General features: G+C 35.1%; 1 protein-coding gene across 4 annotated transcripts in view; it reads right to left on the bottom strand.

The window, feature by feature from the left end:
- Positions 1-22,298, bottom strand: part of FUT8 (fucosyltransferase 8) — a 69,358-nt gene that overhangs the window by 16,272 nt on the left and 30,788 nt on the right. For all 4 annotated transcript variants that reach the window (XM_072337641.1, XM_072337643.1, XM_072337642.1 and 1 more), the window contains 4 exons: positions 19,333-19,754; positions 10,697-10,812; positions 10,379-10,544; positions 4,182-4,296 (listed from right to left, as the gene is read on the bottom strand). In XM_072337641.1, coding sequence (XP_072193742.1) covers positions 4,182-4,296; positions 10,379-10,544; positions 10,697-10,812; positions 19,333-19,535 — 600 coding nt within the window. In that variant the 5' untranslated portion in view covers positions 19,536-19,754. The remainder of the gene's footprint in view (positions 1-4,181; positions 4,297-10,378; positions 10,545-10,696; positions 10,813-19,332; positions 19,755-22,298) is intronic.

Genomic DNA, 22,298 nt, shown 5'->3' with positions numbered 1-22,298 from the left:
GTCTTAGTTCTTGGAACAATTCATTTCATATATTTTCAGGTTTTCTAGTCCTGCTACATCCCCTCTGACACTACAGGTCAAAAACTGCACAGAATATCCATGATGCAGATAATTCTGTGAAAATACAGTTTGTGTTCAACAATATCGATAACTTTAAAATCTTGTTACTCAATGGCATTGTCATCTGTATATATGTCTGTATATGTTAATGATTGCCTTCTTTCTTGTACATAACTGATAATTCAGTGCAGGTATCTGTAATCTCCAGATTTATTATCCCATAAAGGACAGCATAATTGGATTATGACTGAACAGCATGAAATGCTTCTGCAAGTTTCAGTCTCAGAATTTTCAGTTCAGGGTTTGGAGAATATTCATGGGGTATCTGCAATAATTGATCTAAAATCCAACTATATTTTCCTTCATTTTTTGAGGCAAAAATGAATTATATAAGAAAATAATAAACCATACAAAACAATATAATTAAAACAACAGCAACAAAAGAAGAAAGAAAAAATAATAAATAAATAAATAAAAGCAAGAGAGAGTTCTAACTCATGGAACATATTAGTCTAATAAATAGAAAAACATGGAAAAAGTTTTGATGGAAATTATACTTCTAGTGGGAAATGGACACCACTGAATGGGGATTTACTTTTCCTCTAAACAAACAGCAATTTTAAATTTTTAAATGGAATAACCAGCAAGAACAGTGAGAACAGAACAGATCGTGTTTCCAGTCACACATGTTCCATGTAAATCAAAAGACTAAATAGCTTTAACGGTCTCTAGCACATTAATTATACCATGAGTTCATTTATTGTTTCTTATTCCTGATGAATGACTGAGTAAAGTGAGTAAAACAAAAACACAGTCCACTAAATTTGTAACTCAATAAAGGACAATGAAAAACCATAGTGTTTTCTTATTGCAGTGTAACTCCAAAACTAGTTTGTTGTATTTTTACATTCAGATTATTGGCGTACAACAACAGAAGTAAAAATCAACTAAAATCACAGAATCACAGGGGTTGGACCTCAAGATCATGAAGTCCGACACTGCTACTAAAGCAGGTTCCCTAGTAGTTACACAGGAAAACATCCAAGTGGGTTTTAAACACTTTTAGAGAAGGAGAATCCACAACTACCCTGAGCAGCCTGTTCCAGTGCTCTGCCACTCTAAAAATAAAAAAGGTTTTTCCTCATGTTTAGATGAAACTTTCTGTGTTCAATTTGGTGCCTGTTGCCCCTTGTTCTGTCACTAAGCCTGGCCTCATTCACATGACACTCATCCTTTGGACTTTTATAAGATCCCCTCTCAGTCTTCTCTAGGCTGAACAGTCCCAGGTCTCAGCCTTTTCTCACAAAGGAGATGCTTCGGGCCCCTAATCCTTTTTTAGCACTTCACTGGACTCTCCCTAGAAGTTCTCTGTTGTTCCTGAACTGGGGACCTCACAAATGGGTACTGTACTCCAGACATGGCCTCATGAGGGCAGAGAAAAAGGGGGAAAACCACTGACAACACTCTTTTTAATGCACCCCAGGATACCATTGCACTTCTTGTCCATGATGGTCAACCTGCTGGCCATCATCAAAATTATTAGAAGTATGATAATTTCAAATACAGACTATATCTATACTACAAAACCAAACGTACCTAATAATTAGTCTGACTGGTGCAGAATAGATAGGTCTTGTTATTAAACTCTCTAAACCTCTGAAAACAGGATAGACACACATAATAGATAAATAAAATTGTATTGTGCTGTCTGTTAATCACAACCAAAGAACTGTTTGGGAGAAAACTACTTAATGTGAGTAAAAAGTATGCTAAGCACTGTTCTAATAATTTAATAAGAACATAGAGTACTATGTTCCAGTGCCTGGGAACATCCCCTGTCATTGTTTGAGTAAAGTAGAAACAGTCTTAGGACTACTTCCTGGCTCCCATCTTTCACTTCTCTCAGCATAGCCAAGGTTTCAGCATTATGAACACATAACCAAAAATCTTGACTGCAGCTAAACTATTCAAACAAGCAGGTAGCACACGTGGCCAGAAACATATCTCAGTTAAGCTTAAGGATACAGTCTTTCTCAAAAGTTTGCCTTGACAATTATCTAACTGTACCTTCAAGATTTCAAAACAAGACTGCTAGAATGTATTGTGCCTAAGTCTATTTCTTAACATTACTCAGAAACTATAAACGTTTGTGACATTTTTCTTCTTTAATAAGCAAATTACCAGGATTCTATGTAGCTGGTATAAATGCCAGAAAGCTTTCAAACAAACCTAAGGATGCTGACTCTACCACGAGAAGACTGAAATACTGCAAGGTCTGCTAATTAAAGAAAGCCTCACTTTTCCCTGGACATGGGTTCACAGACACACAGGACTGAAGAAAATGAATAAATAAATGCATATAGGGAGAATATTTAGGGTTGTTTTTTTTTTTTTTTTTCTTCCCCACGCTGGAATCTTGTCTTTATTTCAAACTAGGTTAAATTTATCTACACAAATGGCATCTTACAACAACCATTTGTTTCTCCTGGTTGGAATAACTGGGAAAAGTTGAATTGTATTAGATTTGAATTATTGAAGTATACAAATTTATACATACTAAGACAGTTGTGAAGAGTACAACCCTTTACACATATGCAAAACACCCTGAGCCTCTTTGTTGCTATTATTTCATTAAAGTGCATTTATTAAAAACTGATGTTAACTTTATTGTAGGAAGAGGTAGAAAGAGAAAAAAATAAATAAAATTAAAAAATTACACATTAAATCAACAATAATATTGGGCAATTCAGGCATCCTAGAATAATTTTTTCTTTGTATATATATATTTTATACACACACAAACACCTCAAATAGTACGACTTTAGCAAACTATGACCATTATAATTGATGATGTCGACTAAGTTTTTCACCTAACCTATATTTTTAACCTCCAAAGTTAAACTAAATGTCAATTTTGAATTTTTAAAATTGAAAGCAAAACATGTTCTGCTACTAGGAGATGGCACTGTCATATCACTAACTTCCTGAAATAGATGAATTCTAAAAAGAGCAGGAAAATGAAATACCACTCTTCTAATTGTTTGCTCGCTCTGTCACACTTCTAAAACACAGTATTATGCTATACAATATATTATTGAAGCCCTTGTCTGACAACTTAAAGATCTGACTTCTATTACACATTCTTTTGAATGGCTTGATGATGAACATCTCTGAAAATACCGTCTTTTGCTTAAACATAAGCTCCTAGTTTTTTAAGTACTGCTCAGACTACAAGGAACAAGCTAAATGTAGCCTCATTAAATCAAATTTATGATAATACCATCCAAATGAAACTCCAGTCATCACTATTCACAATCACTCAGCTAAATGATTTCCCAAGGAGATGTCTCAAAATAATACAGCTGTCACCGTCAAACACATCCCAGCAAGAAAGCCATACTGTACTATGATTCTTCAACATGAAAAAATTTTATTAGAATGCTCCATATCAAGTTTTTGGTTTATGGAAATGAGGAGATAGTTGATTTTTTAAATATACAGTCATAATTAGTAGAAGTGCAAATCTGTAGTTTCAGACCATGGATGATTTTACATTCCATACTGACAGTCAGCACTACACTCCTCAAAATCCTGAAACCAACACAGGTATTTTTAAACATAATTACTACAAAACAAATCAACTTGCATTCAAAATGCACAGCCTCAGACATTTCAGTTTGGGATCATCAATCACATTACACAATAGATATTTTAATCTTCAGAAGGACTCAAAAAAGCTTACGTCCAGCTTAGTGCAGAGGCATGCAGGGTAAGAGTTGGCACCTTCAGGTTTCTATGTTTGTTTTTTAAAGCAGAGCAATGAGAATAAAAAGCAAAGAGATAGATGATTGTAGTTTCTCATAGATCTGATACACTTCTGCTCAGTTACAGTTAGAACTGTGATCAGCAATTTCCTGTTATCCTCTCTTACGTGAAATACTGCTCTTCCATGTACACAAAATAATTTTTGACATAAGTTTTCTTCTCTTGTATGAATTCTGTATATATGTAAGCATTCACTTCAATCTATAGTGTAATTATTCTATTAAAAATATAGCTAATCTACCAAAAAATTTCTTAATGCTTCCCTTGATTTAAAAAACATACTCTACTCTTTTTACCTGTAAGTAAGTTATTCTCCTCTGTACCAGATCTGTTAGATCTTTGGCTTCTTTTTCTCGCCAATCTCCTGCTCCATCTGTTTGACTGAGGTAGTACAAGTCTGTCATTATTGACCTATAGACAACAATGGGAAACAATTGTAATATTACAACATAAGAGTGTTAAATCAAAGAAAAATGAAAGTTATTTCAGTTATTGCCTCAAAAACAGTTTCTTCATACTACCCCATAATTCAAACGGCAATCAAGAAAGACTGTGTTCTCCATTTAACATATGTTCCGTAACCATAAATAACTATAGTGTTACATAGGAGATGGGCTATAAATAAAAAATCATCCTGAATCATTCTCATGGACACTAGAGAAGACGCTCTGTGAATGTAGTATCATCTACAGAAAGTCAGTATTGTCATGTAACAACAAAACCTAACCTTATGATCTCATGCAAGAGGTATCACATGCCCAGAAACTTTTATTTATATATACATATTATATATATATATAATTTACTCTCATAAAACTGTGAAGTATACCAGGGTCTAAAAAAAAAAAAAAAATAAATTCACAGATGTTATAAGAAAATCACGATAGCGTACTGTCAACTGGAGTATAACTGGAATTATGGGGACTTCCTTTAATTTTCTTGCTGGGAAACATGCATTCTTTAGGTTTACAGCTGCTGTGTTCATTTGAGCATTAGAGACCATCATTTTGGCTTTATAATACAGACTTGAAAAGATACGGACAAATACCGACGACCAGGGTTAGTCTCCATACAGAGAGCTATAGTAGGTGGACCAGCGATCAATAGGCCCAAGACAGGAAAACACACAAAAGATGAGTCTGAAGAGGATTATTAGAGGATACTGCAGGTGTTAAGATGGCAGAAAGACTTCAGATACTGAAGTTCCAGATATTTATTAAGTCACATTTGGTCTTTCATTGTATTTCTAATTAGCAGCATGAATGGGTTTTTGCTATGTTTGCTTTCTATTACAAATTCATATCTTAGAGTTGCCCTAAAACTATTTTGCTCCTAGAAAGCAGAAAAAAGAATTAAAGAATCTGGATCTATGCTTCATCTGCATTTGATTGTCACAAAACAAACAAATAGATGGATTAAGACATTATAAAGGGCTAGACATTTACCTTAGTCATGTGACAAAAATCACACATATCAACATAGTAGGGACCATAGCACAATAAATAAAAACTCAGAGGACAAAAAGATGAGTCATCAAATTGAAAGTATGCCAAACACGATTTATCAAAGCTTGGTCAGCTACCACAAAAGCCATGATAAAAGCTCAAGGGGAAGAGAAGGAATGAAATATGGTAACAACCACTTCGCAAACAACATAAAAACAACACAGGATACAATCATGACAACTAGTAGTTTAACTTGTTCTTTTTCATTAACTCTATATCAAAAAGCCTTTCCATTGTTAAAATGAAGCTAATCTCAAAGACTCTCTTCCCTTTAGCAACTATAATATACTTGCAACAGACCCTATTGTTTCTTCAGTAGAAGTAGTAATGAAGTACTGGACTAAAACATCTACCAAGACCAGCACCCTTAGGGAGAAAAATCTTCACAATCCAAGGACATAACTAAGAAATAATGATTAAGGCATCAGACTGTAAAAGCACTATCATGTTAGTAATAGACCATTTGCATAACAGCATTAAGTTTAATGAGGAACTCCAATCCTACTTAGCTTGAGTCACAGAAACCATCTTGAAGTCTACCATCTCTACAAAAGCAAGTCTTCCATATTACATAAGATCTTCTTGTTCATGAGCAAAATATCTACTTTGCTTCAACAGCTATCTTGTTACTTCATCATTTCCTACACCTACATCAGTTTCCCCGATGACAAAGAAATTAAAAACTACCATAAGTACTCAAAATTAATAATATTTTTCTCATATCATAACATAATTTGGATTACAAATCTGCAAGTTCATGTGTCTATATACTGCCAACTTAACATATGAAATTTCAGTTACTTAAGATACATACATAACCATTCTTCATTACTTTGGTCAACAAAAGAACATTCAGCAACTTCTTAAATTCCAAAACAAATCAACAAGTCCACCCATACTTCCAAAGGAAAAAAACAAACAAACATGGCAATAACCAAAACACCCCAAATCCTGTGATTCTCAAAGTGAATGACAGCATTTGATTCACTCATTCTAGAGTTATGCTTATCTTCAGGGAAGATGTTAGACAGACTGTGTGTGGGGAAAAAGAGTCTAGGTGGCTACCAGGTATCCTAAGGGAAAAGACAATCCCTGAGACAGCAGTTCCTCACAGGCCAAAGGACACGCACATGGGAAGGCTAGGAGTCTTCCTGCAGCTTATTGAGAAAGACTGACATGACAATGGAAGAATCAGACTGACCTTTAAAGATGAAAGAACAAATATAGTATGGACTAGAGCCAACAAAAAAGAGCGTACTGCAACACAAGATCTTTACAGTACCCGAAGTCAACATTGCAAATACAGAATACAGAGGCTGAATACAGCCAAAACATTTATGTATGTTTTCTGTTACGCTGTTTCTTTTGGTTTTCCTATTTTGAAATAGCACTCTATACAATTTTAAAAGCAAAGTGAGCCACTCTCTAATTTCTTGGATTTCAATTTTTGCTTAAAAACTTCAGTCTTCTTTTAAAACCTCACCATATAGAATGTCTGCACGGATTTGCTTTTAAGACTCAACAGGCATCATGACATTTTGCTTCTGATTATTCATTTTTTTTTAGAATAAGTACAATTGTTATTGATTGTATCTTACATACAAACTTCTTCTAGTACCACAGTGGTTTCAGACTTCCAAGCTGAGCAGTGCAGTTGACTTGCTAGAGGGAAAGATGCTATCCAGAGGGACCTGAACATGAGACTTAAGAGGTGGGCCCATGTCAACCTTGTGAAGTTCACCAAGGCCAAGTGCAAGGTTCTACTCTGAGCTGGAGCAATCTCAAGCACAGATACAGGTTGGGCAAGTAATGTCTCGAGAGCAGACCTTAGGAGAAGGATTTGGGAGTGCTGATTGATGGGAGCCCAGAAGGGCAATCATATTGGGTTGCATCAAGACAAGAGTAACCAGAAGGTTGAGGGAGGTGATTCTGCCCCTCTACTCTGTTCTTCCAAGACCCCACCTGGAGTATTGTGTCCAATGCTGGAGTCCCCAACTCAAAAAGGACATGAGGTAGTTGAAGCAGGTTGAGAGGAAGGCTACAAAAATGATCAAAGGGCTGTAGCACCTCCCTTGTGATGACAGGCTGAGAAAGCTTGGGCTCTTCAGCTTGGAGAAGAGAAGGCTTATAGCAGCCTTTCAATACCTGAAGGGGGCCTACAGGAAAGCTGGGGAGGAACTTTTTATAAGTATGTGTAACCACAGGATGAGGGGAAGTGGTCTTAAACTGGAAGTGCGTAGATTTAGACTAGGTATTAAAAGAAATTCTTTACTGTGTTACTGTGATGGTGGTGAGACACTGCAATAGGCTGCTCAGTGAGGTTGTAAGTGCCCCCTCCTTGGAAGCATTCCAGGCCAGGCTGGATGGGGCTTTGAGCAACCTGGTCAAAGGGAGGTGTCCCTGCCTATAGCTGGGGCTGGAACTACATGATCTTAAATATCCCTTCCAATCCAAACCTTTCTATGATTCTATGATTCCATAGAAGGATTCATCTAATAACTTTCAGAGGTCTACAATGCACATTTTCAATATTTAGCATAAAGTAGTATGTGCTTCTTCACATCCATCCTTAAGTAAAGACAGAAATGAAGATAAGGCTGTCAGACAAAAGTACAGGTAACTTTCATGTTGACTTCATGAACTAACAGTCATTGGTACTGGAAAGAAAGGAATAAGAAAATAATTCATCCTGGGAGGCAGGGTGTATGGTAACAGTTGAGTCATGGCCTGAACCACTGATCCAGCACCTGGGAAAAGGACCTGGTCAGTCCTGGGAGCACAGTCCCCCTTGTGACCAGAAGGGGTAGAGCCTGGCTGCATATCTCTCAGACCCCATTTAAGGGCAGACTGCCAGTGTGGAAGGATCTCTGATTTGAGATAAATCCCTTGTGGAGTCTTTCCTGCAAGCAGAGATCTTTGGAGATGGGAGAGTACTTTTTCTTTCCCTTGTAACCCCATTCCATCAGTGCTAGTTCCTTTGCTGTTACGCTCCTCCGTCACCTTTCCACCACATTAATCTTTCCAACTGTAACAGAGGGTCAAAAATATTCTAGTCAATTCACAACACAATTTAAGATTGAACTGTCGTGACAGCCTAACATGAACTAGGGTATATAAACAAAGCAGTAGTGTACAGAAGTTATTTGGTCTCCATTATGGATCTCAGTAGTTCTGACATACTATTTGCTCCAGTTCTGGCATACAGTTTAAAAGGTATGTCAGGAATCAATGGCCTGAAGTCTAAGAAGCCTAAAAGAAGATAACTGTGGAACAGAACAAATATTTCAGAGTTAATTACTGAAACAAACTGCCTAGGGAATTGGTAGCTTATCTGCTTGTTTGTTGACTGCTTAACAGAAGATATGAGGTCTTCAAGAAATTCTGCTTTAGCCAAGCTCTACTTTTACTTCAAACAAACATTATTGCACTCAGCAGAGAAATAATTGGATGAAACGTAATGATCTATTTTATATAGACAATAACTCTAGATAATTGAATGGTCCTTTATCCCTTTAAGTACCATCAATCTGCGAAATTTTAGTGTTTGAAAGATTAAATTATAAAATTAAATCAACTCAAGTCTTTGCCCAGACTTATAATCAAAAGCATTATTTTTAAACTACTGGTTTAAATATTATTTTACATGACTTCCAAAAGTTTCTTACCAGGTTTTCCTTCTACTACAGTAATATTTTCAAAGGCTCATGCTTTACTACTGATGTTCAAACATGCAGGTCTCTCAGCTTTTTGGGGAGAGATACTTGTTTAAGGAAGTATATTTAATTAATTCCAAAATTTTCTTCTGACTGTTTACTAACAAGACAGAAATTGCCATTGTAATCCTGTTGGGAAGATAACATTTTAAATATAATAGGTTTACAGAGGTTTCACTGAATTTGCAACACTTACTGAATTAAATTTGTTGAGAATGAACAAAACTCACAGTGAATGTTAGTATAATACAAAAAGTATTGCAACAATATGGAGGCCAGAATATCCACAACAACATAATAATGAATACTTTAATAACGATAATTTCTAATATATTCTTCATTAAGCTTTTAAGGTCATTTTTAAGGAAAATGACTTCAGAATGATAATTAGTCCTGAAATAATGACCTTGCACAATTCTAAATTAATTAAAATTATGTAGTAATCAACGTAATTTATGACTCCGTGATTTGGATTTCTGATGAAAATAGTAGTGTTAACTACTTTAGCTGTTACAGAGTAGTGCTTACACAGAGTTAAGGACTTCTCTACTTCTTGTGCTACCCTGCCAGTGAGAAAGCTGGGGATACACAAGGAGCTGGGAGGTGACACAGCAAGGACTGCTGACCCAGACTCAAAGACATTCCATATCACACAGAGTCAGCCCTAAAAGCTTGGGTGAAGAAGGAGGAAGCGAGGATGTTCAGGGTGATGAGGTTTGTCTTTCCAAGAAACTGCTACATGGGCCACACCTGATTTTCATGCAAGTGTCTGAACATCAGAGGGGAAGTAGTAAATTAATTCCTTGCTTCGTTTGCTTTCATGTGCAGCTTTTGCTTTACCTAGAAAACCATTTTCTCTCAACCTACAAGTTCTTACACATTTATCTTTCCAATTCTCTCCATTCCACCTTGGCAGAGTGAGCAAGGGGCTGTGCGGTGCTGAGATATCTGCCTACTAGGGTTAAACCAAAGCAGCACACATGCACATACATAGATCCAAGTTAAAAGCAACAACAGGCATCTGCGGCCCAGATCTTTCAATTAAAAACCCAAAAAAGATTTACACTGTAAGCTGTAGTAACATAAACTGAATATATAATTTACACCCCCCCCCACTAAATAAAATTATAGTTTTGTTTTCATGCTTCAGACATGCTATTTTAGCCCAAATACCAGTAACTTATCCAAATAATTTTTTAAGCAGTACATAAATATTTTACTTAAATCAATCCTAAGTTCTTCCACTACACATGCAAAAGCAACTAATACAAATACCTTTCCTGATGCCCCAAATCAGACAGAAATTCATCTATGCGTCTTTGCAGTTCATTTCCTTCTAAATTTTTTAACTTCTTTAATTCACTCTGGAGGAAAAACCAAAGTTCTTTAGCCCCATTTTCAATCCTTCTCCTCAGTATTTCATGGTCTTTTCCAAGGCCTCCTATTAAAATCAAAGAAGGGGGAAAAAAAAAAAAAAAAAAAAAAAAAAAAAAAAAAAAAAAAAAAGCATCAGCAATTGTTAAGAAATTAAAACATTTGTGACATGGAATACCAAGAAAATTTTAACAAGTAAAAGAAAGCTTATCTACTAACCATCTCCTGTCTGCTTCTTATAGTTTTCTATCTGTTCTTTGGCCTTTAAAAGCTGCTCCTCTAAAGCATGTACTTTTCCTGCAGCTGGTCCCTGATCAATGGGTCCATCTGGTATCCTACAACATACAAAATAAAGAAATACGATTTATAAACAAGTTATATTTGCTAGATTGTGTGTAATAATTCATCTCTCCTTTGACTTCTGTTCCATGTTGGTTTGCTGTTCTTGGCTTTGATTTTTTGTTTTAACTAGAAGAAATTAAGTATATTAACATAAAGACATTAAAACATCAAAGACATAGAACAACGTATAACATAGCTGCAGCATCTAGATTCTACCTAACATTAAGCTATGCTATTTACAAGACTTTCTCTCGCAGACAATACCAATCCAAGGCCCTTCCTTAAGACATTTTTTCTTTCTTAGGAAATACTTGCAGCAACTTAACTCTTTCTCTGATAGGAATAACCAAAGACATTTGTTGGACTGACAGACACACAAGTGAAGGCAAAATCAGGGATGTGCCTTTAAAAGATTCAGGTTCTGACTTGCACAGCAACTCAATTTTTCAATTAATTGCCCTACATACATAAACACTATTTCAATGTGTTGGGGTATTGTTCTTTAGACTCAGCACAAGACTGCAGCTTCTTCAATGCACCATTTGAAAATTTTTCATGGCTGCAGTTATCGCAATTGCTGGTGCCCATCTTTCATAAAAGATGAGTAGGAAAAGAAGGAAAACCCCTAAAATAATAAAGAACACAATTCTTGGAAATCACAAAGATGATTCCTCATTATCACCAAATAGCGAACGATCATAAAGAGATTCTTTCATTAACCTCTGAACTGGATAATGAAATAGTAACATAAATTCAGGAGATGATAAAGTCTGTTTTCACCTAAACATTTCAAAGGGATAAATACTTAATGTGTGTATGAGAAAGGTGTATTACATGAAGCACAGCAGTGAGATCCCCCCCCTACTTATCTTTTTTCCCCTGAGAGAGGGAAGAGAAAGATAAAAGAAGGCTAGGTGGCCCAACAGAAATTTAATTAAAAAAACAAACAAACAAAAAAAAAAACAACCACACACACACACACACAAAAAAAAAAACACACACACACAAAAAAAAAAAACAACTAAAGTCTTGAAACTCCATATTAGAAGCAATATAGGCATAATTAAATCAGTGTGAGATATTTTGTCCGCGTATTAAAACTCTTACCATTCATTCTACCGTGGTAAATAGAACGGAGTGATCAATAACCTCTCATTTGTTTTGTTTTGCACTGAAGGAGTGAGCTTAACATAACTATAGAAAATATTCTAAGCTTAATCACATGTACTCACAAAATACCCCCCTCCAATGTAAACAAGTGAATTAGTGACTTTGATTCTGTGACGGTGTCATAGTACAGGACTGTATCAATACATGGTATCAATACATGCAAAAGACAACCTTAAAAAAAAAAGATAAAAAACTGAAAATTTCAGCTTCTGCAGTATGTTTTGTAACAGCAAGATTGAAACCTGTTTGTAATCCATCCGTTTGGTACCACAATTTAGATTGTGACACCACAGATTTACTGTAAATTTTCAAGGAAAAATGAAACAGCTTATTTTGCATAAGCCACATTCCCTAAATTAGAACTTATTAAGTAAGCTATGTGATATAAAATTGTTCTAGTTTGAAATCTTCAGACAGCCTACAGACATAAATTCAGTCTGCTAAGGTAACAATTAAATCTTAGTGAAGAATGGATAATATGAATGAAGCACAGTAACTGTTATCATCTGATACAATCAAGATATTAAAAAAGAAAAGCATATGCCATTTAAAACTCAACTTGCTCTGACATACAGCAGGGAAAATGTTTACAGTGCTTCCATTGCAAGACAAAAAGAGCAAGGATGGAGGAGGAAAGGATTACCCTAAACAAGTTCTTTGGATTTTAAAAAATTCCACCACTTTAGGATAAAACAAAGATAACTTTTTTTTTTTTTTCCTTAATCTGTTACTTAGACACGGAACTACTGTCTTCCTCCAGTCTTAGAATTAAAGAAAAGGTTCGATCAAAAATTAGCACAGCTTTCTTGTTAATGCCTTCTACAAGTATAACACTGAGTTGAAGATAAGGTAACATTTGAGGAAAAAGTGTTTGTGGTCCTTTCCCACGTTCATGATATTTATTCAGATAGTTTTCAGTGCAAATAATCCTATAAATAACACATTCTTTCAAACAAGAATTCTCACTGAGAAAGATATACATAACTTTCCTTACCAAAATGAGCCCTGACAACTGACTTGCTCCTTAAAATTTGAGAAGTGAATTTAAAACAAGTTTATCTGAATTCTGATCATTCATGATGATAATAATGAAAATGTCAGTAAGCACCTAGCACATAACCTTCATTTATTGCTATGATAACATTGTAAATTAAGTTATAAATACAAAGTAAATAGATTTATAACTCACTCACACAGTCAGCCACGATAATACATCAGTTTTATTTTAAGCATTCATCTCACCACTTACAAGTTGTAATTTCCACATGCTGTTTCTTACCAGTTTAACATAACTGTAATGCTTTTACATAACCAACTCATAAATGTATTACTGTAGAACCTTGAATGTCAGAGAGATTAGGTTATATAGAAAAGTAGTTCCTGCTTCGTCCCTTGTTTAACAAATCCAGCGGCACTCCAAGATAAAAAAAAAAAAAAAGAATGAAGTGTAACGCACAGCAGGCATATCACCAAGGCTTTTTATTTTACTTTCTCATATTATGGATGGATGGTAAATAAACCATCTGTAACCTGAACCTCTGAAAGCAAAAAGAAGGACTCAAAAATGTCATATAGTGACATTCAATTAACTGCCATAATTTGTAAAATATTATAAAGATTTTTTAACCAGAAATTATTAAAAATATGCTAAGATTTTCCTATTTCCAAGTATTAAAAGTTTACAATAATTAGTCAACAAAAGGAAAACTGACAGATGACAAAAACTCACACCAATTCTGTAAGCAGTAGCAGATATCACAGAATCACAGAATCACAGAATTGTAGGGGTTGGAAGGGACCTCTAGAGATCGAGTCCAACCCCCCTGCCAAAGCAGGCTCCCTACACCACGTTGCACAGGTTGGCGTCCAGGCAGGTCTTGAATATCTCCAGAGAAGGAGACTCCACCACCCCCCTGGGCAGCCTGTTCCAGTGCTTCGTCACCCTCACTGTAAAGAAGTTCTTGAGCACATTCGTGCGGAACTTCCTATGCTGAAGTTTCAGCCCATTTCCCCTAGTCCTGTCCCCATGACAGGGGGATACAGTTACTTTTACTTTACTTACTAATATAGTTACTTTTAATCAGTTTCAGATCACTTAAGAAAATCAGCAATCACAATTTGGTCATAAAGGAGTAGATTACCCCTTTCAGAGGATCACAGCTCACTAGGAACCCCCGCAGGGAGAATCTTCAATTAGAGATCCTTCCCTGCCAGTCATTAAATGAGGTAAGGGAGCTGAATTGTTTGCACCTGTGTTCCTAGGGCTGGCTACACCCCTTTACAAGCTGCTCCATTACAGGTTCAGACCATAACCTTCCGGTTCCCACACAAATATTTTCTCATTCTTTCATTTACACTTTTCTGAGCTCTTTGCATAGTGCTGGAAGATTCACAAATAATGTTATCTACATTAGGATAGTATTTTCTTTACTGATTATTAGTGATGACAAACAATAGGAATTTAAGTTGTTATTTCATACTTCTAAGATAAAACCTCCCTAGTAAATAAAACTGAAAGGAAATACTAAAGGTTACCTCCAGTGAGAAGAATTCCCAGCCAATTTAAATCAGCAGTGCTAATTTATATCCACTGAAGATGTGCCCCTTTCCTTAATTCATTATTGAAGAAAAAAAGAAAACAACAAAACAATTAAGAGCAGAAATTCACAGCATATACCTGAATGATTTTCTTCCTCGCACCTTGGCCTGTGAGATTATCTCAGCCTTGAATTTGCAATATTTAAATGCATCTAATAGAAAATAATATTTTAAAATAACATTTTAAAATAGTATTTTGAATTGCATCAAAACTGTTCTTTGCATCCAGTTGCCTTTCAACACTTATTAGGTTCTGCAGGCTTAGTGCAGCCAGAAACTGCCCAGAAAAATGGACACAAGTACTCTACTAATTAGATTTGCATATAATCAATTGATCCTGAGGTTGGATTCTGTCCCAGCCTCAGCTCCAACTGCACTGAAGCAATTATAGTACTTTCATCTTGGAAGAGCACTATCTCTTTGCTCTGAAGCTACACTCAGAAAAACAAAAATGATGTCTAGAATTGCTGGTTCTTAGTTTTGTTTGTTTGATTACATTTTGCCCTTTTTCACTCCTGCTCCGCTTTATAGCACTTGATCCCATTCAAATAAGAAATAGGTTATTGTATTTATTACAACAATCACAGGTTCTGCAATATGTAATATTTAGTAGGCTTTAGGGAATAAATACATATTACTAAATATAAATGAAGTGTGACATATTAATAATATGAACATAATATGAACACATTCAGCAAGATTATCTGTTTCCCTGAAGAGAACTCTGAAAATGATGGTTCCTATAATGTCATGCAAATATGCCAGGAAAGGATGCCACTGACAGCAAAAGACAAAACTGTGAGCACCTTCCCAGCATCTTACAAAGGAGTACATGAATACTATGAACCATTAATATACTTTTTAAATGAAGTCTAAGGAACAGATGATGGCAAACAAGCACCTTTTCCTGCTTCCATTTATAAAAACCAGAAATTGTCAAAGTAACCATTTTAAGCTCCCATCCTCCTAAAGGCCTTCTATCATTTATATGCAACAATGACAGCTTTCAGCAGTCGTATCATAAACATACTAGTAAATTCAAACTTCAGGCAAAATTGCAACGCAGGCAAACAATGAAACATTATGCAATATTTCAATTTATTCTACATTCTAGCATGTTTTCCACAATAACAAAAATGGTAGTAAAGATTTCTCTTTTTCCTGCAAGACCTGATATCTATAGAGTGTTCTTGAAAGAGCTCTTTCAATTCTACTGGATTGTATGTACAGTAAAATGTATATAAGAACTTCATGTTATTACTGTCTTGTACAGGTAAGAATGTAGGCTGCTTCTAAAACAAATCCAGATTCGCTCACACCAGTATTATTTATAAATATGTAAAGATTATGGTAATTCTCCAAAATTCTTTACACAATGATAATCATGCATGTAAATTCAAAAGCTCAGGCAATACAAAACACCTTTAATTTCATTTCTCTTTCACAACACTAGTATAGATCCATGCCTATTTATAGCCCACAGGTAAGCTTTTCACACGGGATCACACTGACAAAAGAAAAAACAATCACTTCTCACCTACGGTTTTCCTAATTCACTGTAGAAATGAAACAATACATGAAGTCATCAGAAGCACAATAGCAAAGTGCACTGCAGTCGTAAAAGAGCACCTTACATGCGGGCAAGTTTCAAAAAGATTGGATTCTTCCAAGTCACACCATTGCGTGCTCAAGGCTTTTTTTTAATTATTTTTATTTTTTAATGTATCTCACTTAAACTCGGGGAAAAGTGTTATAAAAATATGAACCATTCTTAAACAGTATGTGCAATAAATTACAGACATAAAAATGATGAAACCATCATGTTCTTTGTGAAATCAAACACACGCATTTTAGGGAAAAAAAAAAAAAAAAAAAGAAAGAAAGAAAAAAAAAAAAGCCTCTTCTCTTCCCCAAACCCTAATTCCCTAATTCTACTCCCCACACATTCCACATACCCTACATGCATACCCTACATGGAAAAAAAAACCTACCATGGTTAAGTATCATAAAGCAAAAAAGTGCTAAACAAATTCTGTCATGTATATGACAAATAACAGCTCTCATGTGCTTGGTTCTGCACATGCTTAAGCTGTTCATAAGGTCTGCTTTCTTGGTTGTGGGGATGAAAGCCTGATACATCAATTGGTAGCAATATAGCATTCAAATCCCAGAGCGGAAAGATCACTTTTGTTGCCATATACTTGGTTTCATGGACAATTAAATGTAACTAAGCGCAGCCTGGCTCAGAAGTTTCAAACACCACCCCCCCCCCCCCCCCCCCCCCATATGACTGAGCATTTTTATCAATTGAAGTTGAAGTCAAAGAAGCCACAGGAACAACACATCACAATGAGAAATTTTGACTATGCAACTAAGGACTCCAAGCAATTAATGATCAAATACCAGTTTTCTCTAATTTCAGAAGAGGAATTGTTTCAATGACACAGTTCTTGTAATCACATTCACTTTCTGTTCCTTTCCTCCTTGCTGTAGCTCTCTGATATTAATGGCAGAGCTGGATACTATGGTAGTTTTCTGCCATTCACAAAGCTTCTTTGCCCACTGAGATAAATTAACTTGGGCATCTTCTCCACCCACAAATTTTATCTAATTATGTCAAAATATGTTTACTTGTGAAGTTAAACAGATGTTTGTTTAGTACTGCAGTTTTCTGGCTAGGCATTCCTGTTATGTTTAAATTCCCAATGACTTTGAGCAGGAATTAATATTGAAACATGTTTAAATTCGTGAGTATACTTTACACTGTTTCATGACACAATATACTCTACATCTAGAGCAACAGTAATCTTCTAATTCATTTTCTGAAGTTGAGGTGATTTTGTTTCTTTGATATATGTTCACAGCAGTATTAATCTCTTGCAGGATACATACTGAAACCATTGACTGTTGGCAACCACCTCATGTTAACTAACCATGTCACTATAAAACCATGAGCAGGCTATTTTAAAGCCAACTGTTATTTTTATCATCACTTGCTCTATCTGGCAAACATACAAGCAAGATACTGAAATCCTTTATCACATTTATGATTAATAAATGATGAGGGCTGAACAGTAAACATCTTTCAAACATATTTGTGAATTTTCTAGGAAAACACTGTGGATTTTGTTCAACACAAATAATGGAAAGCCTTTCCACTGTCTTACATCACTTCCCTCAAAGTCTACTGCTTCACCAATCTCTGATCAATTCCTTCAAAAAAAACTATGCCTTCCAGCCCCAGGTACATGGATGTGTGCTGCTAATTAAATAGGCCTTTAAAGTCATTTTAGATTTTCTTGTGCTGGAGTTTCAAATTCTTCTGCAGTTCCACAAAATCACTAGGACAAAAGGCCTCAGAAACACTTCAGTAACATATTCATATAAACACTGAATTGAATACAGTTATGATCCTAGTAGATCATCTAGTCTAAGCCCAGAAATATGCAGCAATTACCTGTAGTATAGAGAAGGAATGTTCTACTCTAACACACTTAGATTAGAAATAAACTAATTGCTTTATTGATACAAATCAGAGCAAACTATAATCCACATGTTACATAGACCAGGCCCCACATATGGTCAGGAATTTATTTACAGAAAAACACTGCTGTTGAATTATTTTCTAATTAGCACTTTAACCTGGTAATAGACCTTACATTATCAACCCTAGCAAAGTACAGCGTGCCTCCTCAAGGCTTGTGGAATATTAAGTCTCTGTTTTTAGGCTCCAGATGTCCTGCTTATCCAGGAAGGAAAAAAAAAATCCCAAGACATAATGTTTGCTGACAAGCTTGAATTAATTGCTGAAGGCCCTGAATTTATTGCCAGCTATCTAGAGCACTTCTACACATGTCCTGGTGCCTGAATGTGATTGTGGTGGAAAAGTAATTGAATTCAGATCACAAAATCACTTACATGTATTTTAAATAACATTCTACAATTCCCTAAAATCTTGTACTGAGTTTTGCTTCTCTGGTTTCCTACAAAGCCTCTGCACTTGTCCCCTCAATTAAGTAAGATTTTTCAGGTTGTGTGCAGCAATGTTCATGCAATCTAGATGCAATCTGAGCGTGGCATCACATCCTACCCCAATAAATTCTTCCTTTACAAGTTTTTGGGAAAGCAATACAGAGATATCAGATGAGATACCACCTACGTGAAGAGCTCTCTGTCTGTAAAGGAGAAAGAAAACATTTTGAACCACAATAGTTCCAATTTCTAATACAACAAAAAGTTTGGAAAACAGAAATGATCGCACCATTCTACAGGAACCATTGCAGGTTTAGCAGCAAAGTAAAGAAAAAGATTAGTGATAACCAGTTCAACTTCAGCAAGTTCACACATCTTCAACAAGCTGTACAACTTTTCAGAATTGTAAAATAAAAGCTTTCAGTTACTGCACACAAATGCACAAAAGTCACTAGCTTTTCTAATTGGTTTAAACATCACAACAACTGCAGCTATTTGAAGCTGACAGTGAGGAGTCAGTCACTCTGTTATAGTGGCAGCAGCACTCAGACAAATAATAGCTTTGAATTAAAGCAAAACAACACGTACAACATTATTTAACTTCTTTAAATGTTTTGGCGCATTTTCATTTAAAGCACTGACTCAAATACTTCCACATTTTTAAATACGCTAAATTTGAAGTTAAAAAAAAAACAAAAAACAACCTTTAAATCTGATTTTTTTTTTTAATCCTACATAATCATTTTCTGAATAATTTTATTTTCAGATCCTACCTGAGAGATTCTGCCATCCTCCTTAAGTCTTCATTTTGTTGCTTTAAACGCTCAAGTTTAGCAAGTATCTTGGACAATTCACGACTAGAATGATCTGGATGCTCACTGTCTCGTACCAGGTGTCCACCAATATAGAAGAGTAAAGTTCCCCAAGCAAAGAGGATGAGCATAATCCAACGCCAGGAACCAGTCCATGGCCGCATTTTCAGATGCTCAGTTCACTCCAGAACTGCTTCTGTTCACAAAGCAACACACATTTTAAGTCTTTAGCCTGTACACAAGTGGACAGTTTCAGTTCCTCCACTTCACCACATTGTACTGAAGAAAAATTATTCTCAGTGTTTGTTTCACTGCAACTCCTTAGTGAAGATCCTTATGGAGTTGAACACAGAATTAACATTGTATCGTTCTTGGATTATATTCTGTGGAAAGAATTTTAAAAAAATCTAGAATTATAATTCTGATATCAAACAACATATTTGATTGCAATTAAGCTAAAAGTGTGATCACTAATATTTAGTAAAACATTACAAAACCATGACAATTGCCAAAAACATTATTACTTTCTGACAAGCAGAAAAGAAAAGCACTTTAACTTTCCACTGAGTTGAAGAACAAATCACATAAAATGCAAACAATTCTGGGTTTTAAATGACCAGAAGAAACATAACTTCTTATAAGAGAGTACATATATATGTACATATATATGCAAGTACATGTATATCTGTATACACACACTCATACATATAAAACACTGCTTTATGTAGCAGAAATTTTTACCAGTTCTGTCATTTCAGACCTTAAAATATTTTTCTTAAAAATTCCATGTAAACCTAATAGCTGCATTTATTACCACCAAAGAGTTTTTACTCAATTATAATTTCACATTCATTTTTTTCTCTATTTTATAAATTCTCTTTTACATTATCTTGTCATAAATAACACCCTGCAACTAAACAATCAGCCATTCTAACAAAATATTTTACAATTGCCAAGTACTCTTGCCTAGGGGCAGCTGTATCACAAATTAAACAACTGTAAGCATGGCAAAGACTGTAAGGAACACTTTCTAGACACACAATCCTTTGTCCATCTTCCTGTCTTGTAGTTCCTGAAATGCCTGTTTAAAATTAAAGCCAAAATTCAGACAATACAGCTTCTCTCTACATCTTTACCTTTATCTCCAATTCTCACATCTGTAAATCTACCAAATTTTCTCTGAGATGCTCCACACCCATGTTCTCACTAAGCTCTTCTGTGTAATCATTCCTTCATCTTAATTTCCTTTTCCCCCCATTCACCTTTTACTGCTGTTTCAATTTCTTGTTTAGAGAAAAGATTTCCCAATAACTTCCAAGTTCGTTCAATCCTAGGGATATGCACTGAGCAATTACTTCCAGGTAGGAAAAATCAAAGGAATCAAAGGAATTTTTAATTTAAAATGCTGAAAATTTTCCATAGCTATTTTGTGGGAAGGTTTTTGTTTGCATAAGTTTGAAAGAGACACAAGAATTTCATTTCAAACTAGTAGGATGGCATGCGCGATGGAAATGGAAAAGATCTGTAGCACATCTCTGAGTTCTTTCCATCTAATGCTTTTTTTGACAGTATAAATTATAACCTGACCTGCTTTCTTTGAAAGCAAGGCAGAATTCTATGTTTTAAGATAATGTCATCTTCTACAGATCTCTAAGATAGCTTTATACACATTTTATTTCAACTTAGTAGAAGTGTGAGACCAAATAAAAAGGGTGCACATTACATAAAACAATACAGGCCATACCCAGAGCTCATTGAGGACTGTTACTGCAAGCAAAGCAAGCCTAGAGCCAAATCAGGATTAACTGCAGGAGCAATTAAATTATGAAGTGTGTCAGCATTTAATGAAACAAAAAAGTTTTGGTAAGTATTTGCTATTATAAATCATTAGGAATACACATTCATTAATGCACCAATTGATTGGAAATTAAAGCTGTAAGAAAAAGTCACATTAAAATTTATTTACTGCTAAATGCACAGCATAGGAAAAGCAGTTAGCATCACAAATTTATTTAGACCCCAATAAAGAGAAGATAGAATATTTGCCTTAAAAAATCAAATCATTCATACTACACATGTAAGCCGCAATTCACCATAAGCATAGAAAATGTTTTGTGGTCAAACTAAAAGGAAAGGTTTTGCTAAAAACCACCACTCCACAGGAGCGAATGCAGTGTTTACAAAATGACTAAAGGAAATGGTAAAGAGAATGCAAACTTAATTAAAATTATTTCTGTTAAAAATGAGAGACTGATGTGTATCTCCACAGTCATCATCAGAAGAAAAATATGCATTCAAGTCAAAGTAGTTTTGTTACACCAAAAATGATTAATTAATGAAAAAATCTATACTATGCACCCAGAATGTCTTGTGGTTATTTACAGATCAAGGTGATACTTAAAATTAAAAACTTCCATGATTTAAATAAGGTCCTCGTTAACTTACTACTTCCAATATGTTTTCAATAACAAATTTAGTGAGAGAGTGGAGATTTCCTGCCTGTTTTTGCTTGCTGGTCAGAATAATGGCTTCAGAAAAGGACTGTGTTTTTCTTGGCAATGTACAGTTTAAGATATTTTAAGCTTGGTTCTAAGCAAGCTAAGCAAGCAAACTTTTGTCTCAGCTCTCTACTCTATTCATGTGTAACTTACATAAGCTGAAAAGAAAAAAAAGAAAGAAAGAAAAGAAAGAAAGAAAGAAAGAAAGAAAGAAAGAAAGAAAGAAAGAAAGAAAGAAAGAAAGAAAGAAAGAAAGAAAGAAAGAAAGAAAGAAAGAAAGAAAGAAAGAAAGAAAGAAAGAAAGAAAGAAAGAAAGAAAGAAAGAAAGAAAGAAAGAAAGAAAGAAAGAAAGAAAGAAAGAAAGAGCAAGCTACTCATGAAGCAGAACTCTTGCATCATTATAGCTAATACATGCACCATTATATTTAA

This window comes from Excalfactoria chinensis, chromosome 5 (genome assembly GCF_039878825.1).
Source record: "Excalfactoria chinensis isolate bCotChi1 chromosome 5, bCotChi1.hap2, whole genome shotgun sequence".
In the NCBI taxonomy this organism is placed as follows: domain Eukaryota; kingdom Metazoa; phylum Chordata; class Aves; order Galliformes; family Phasianidae; genus Excalfactoria; species Excalfactoria chinensis.
This window is presented reverse-complemented; position numbering and strand designations above follow the sequence as displayed.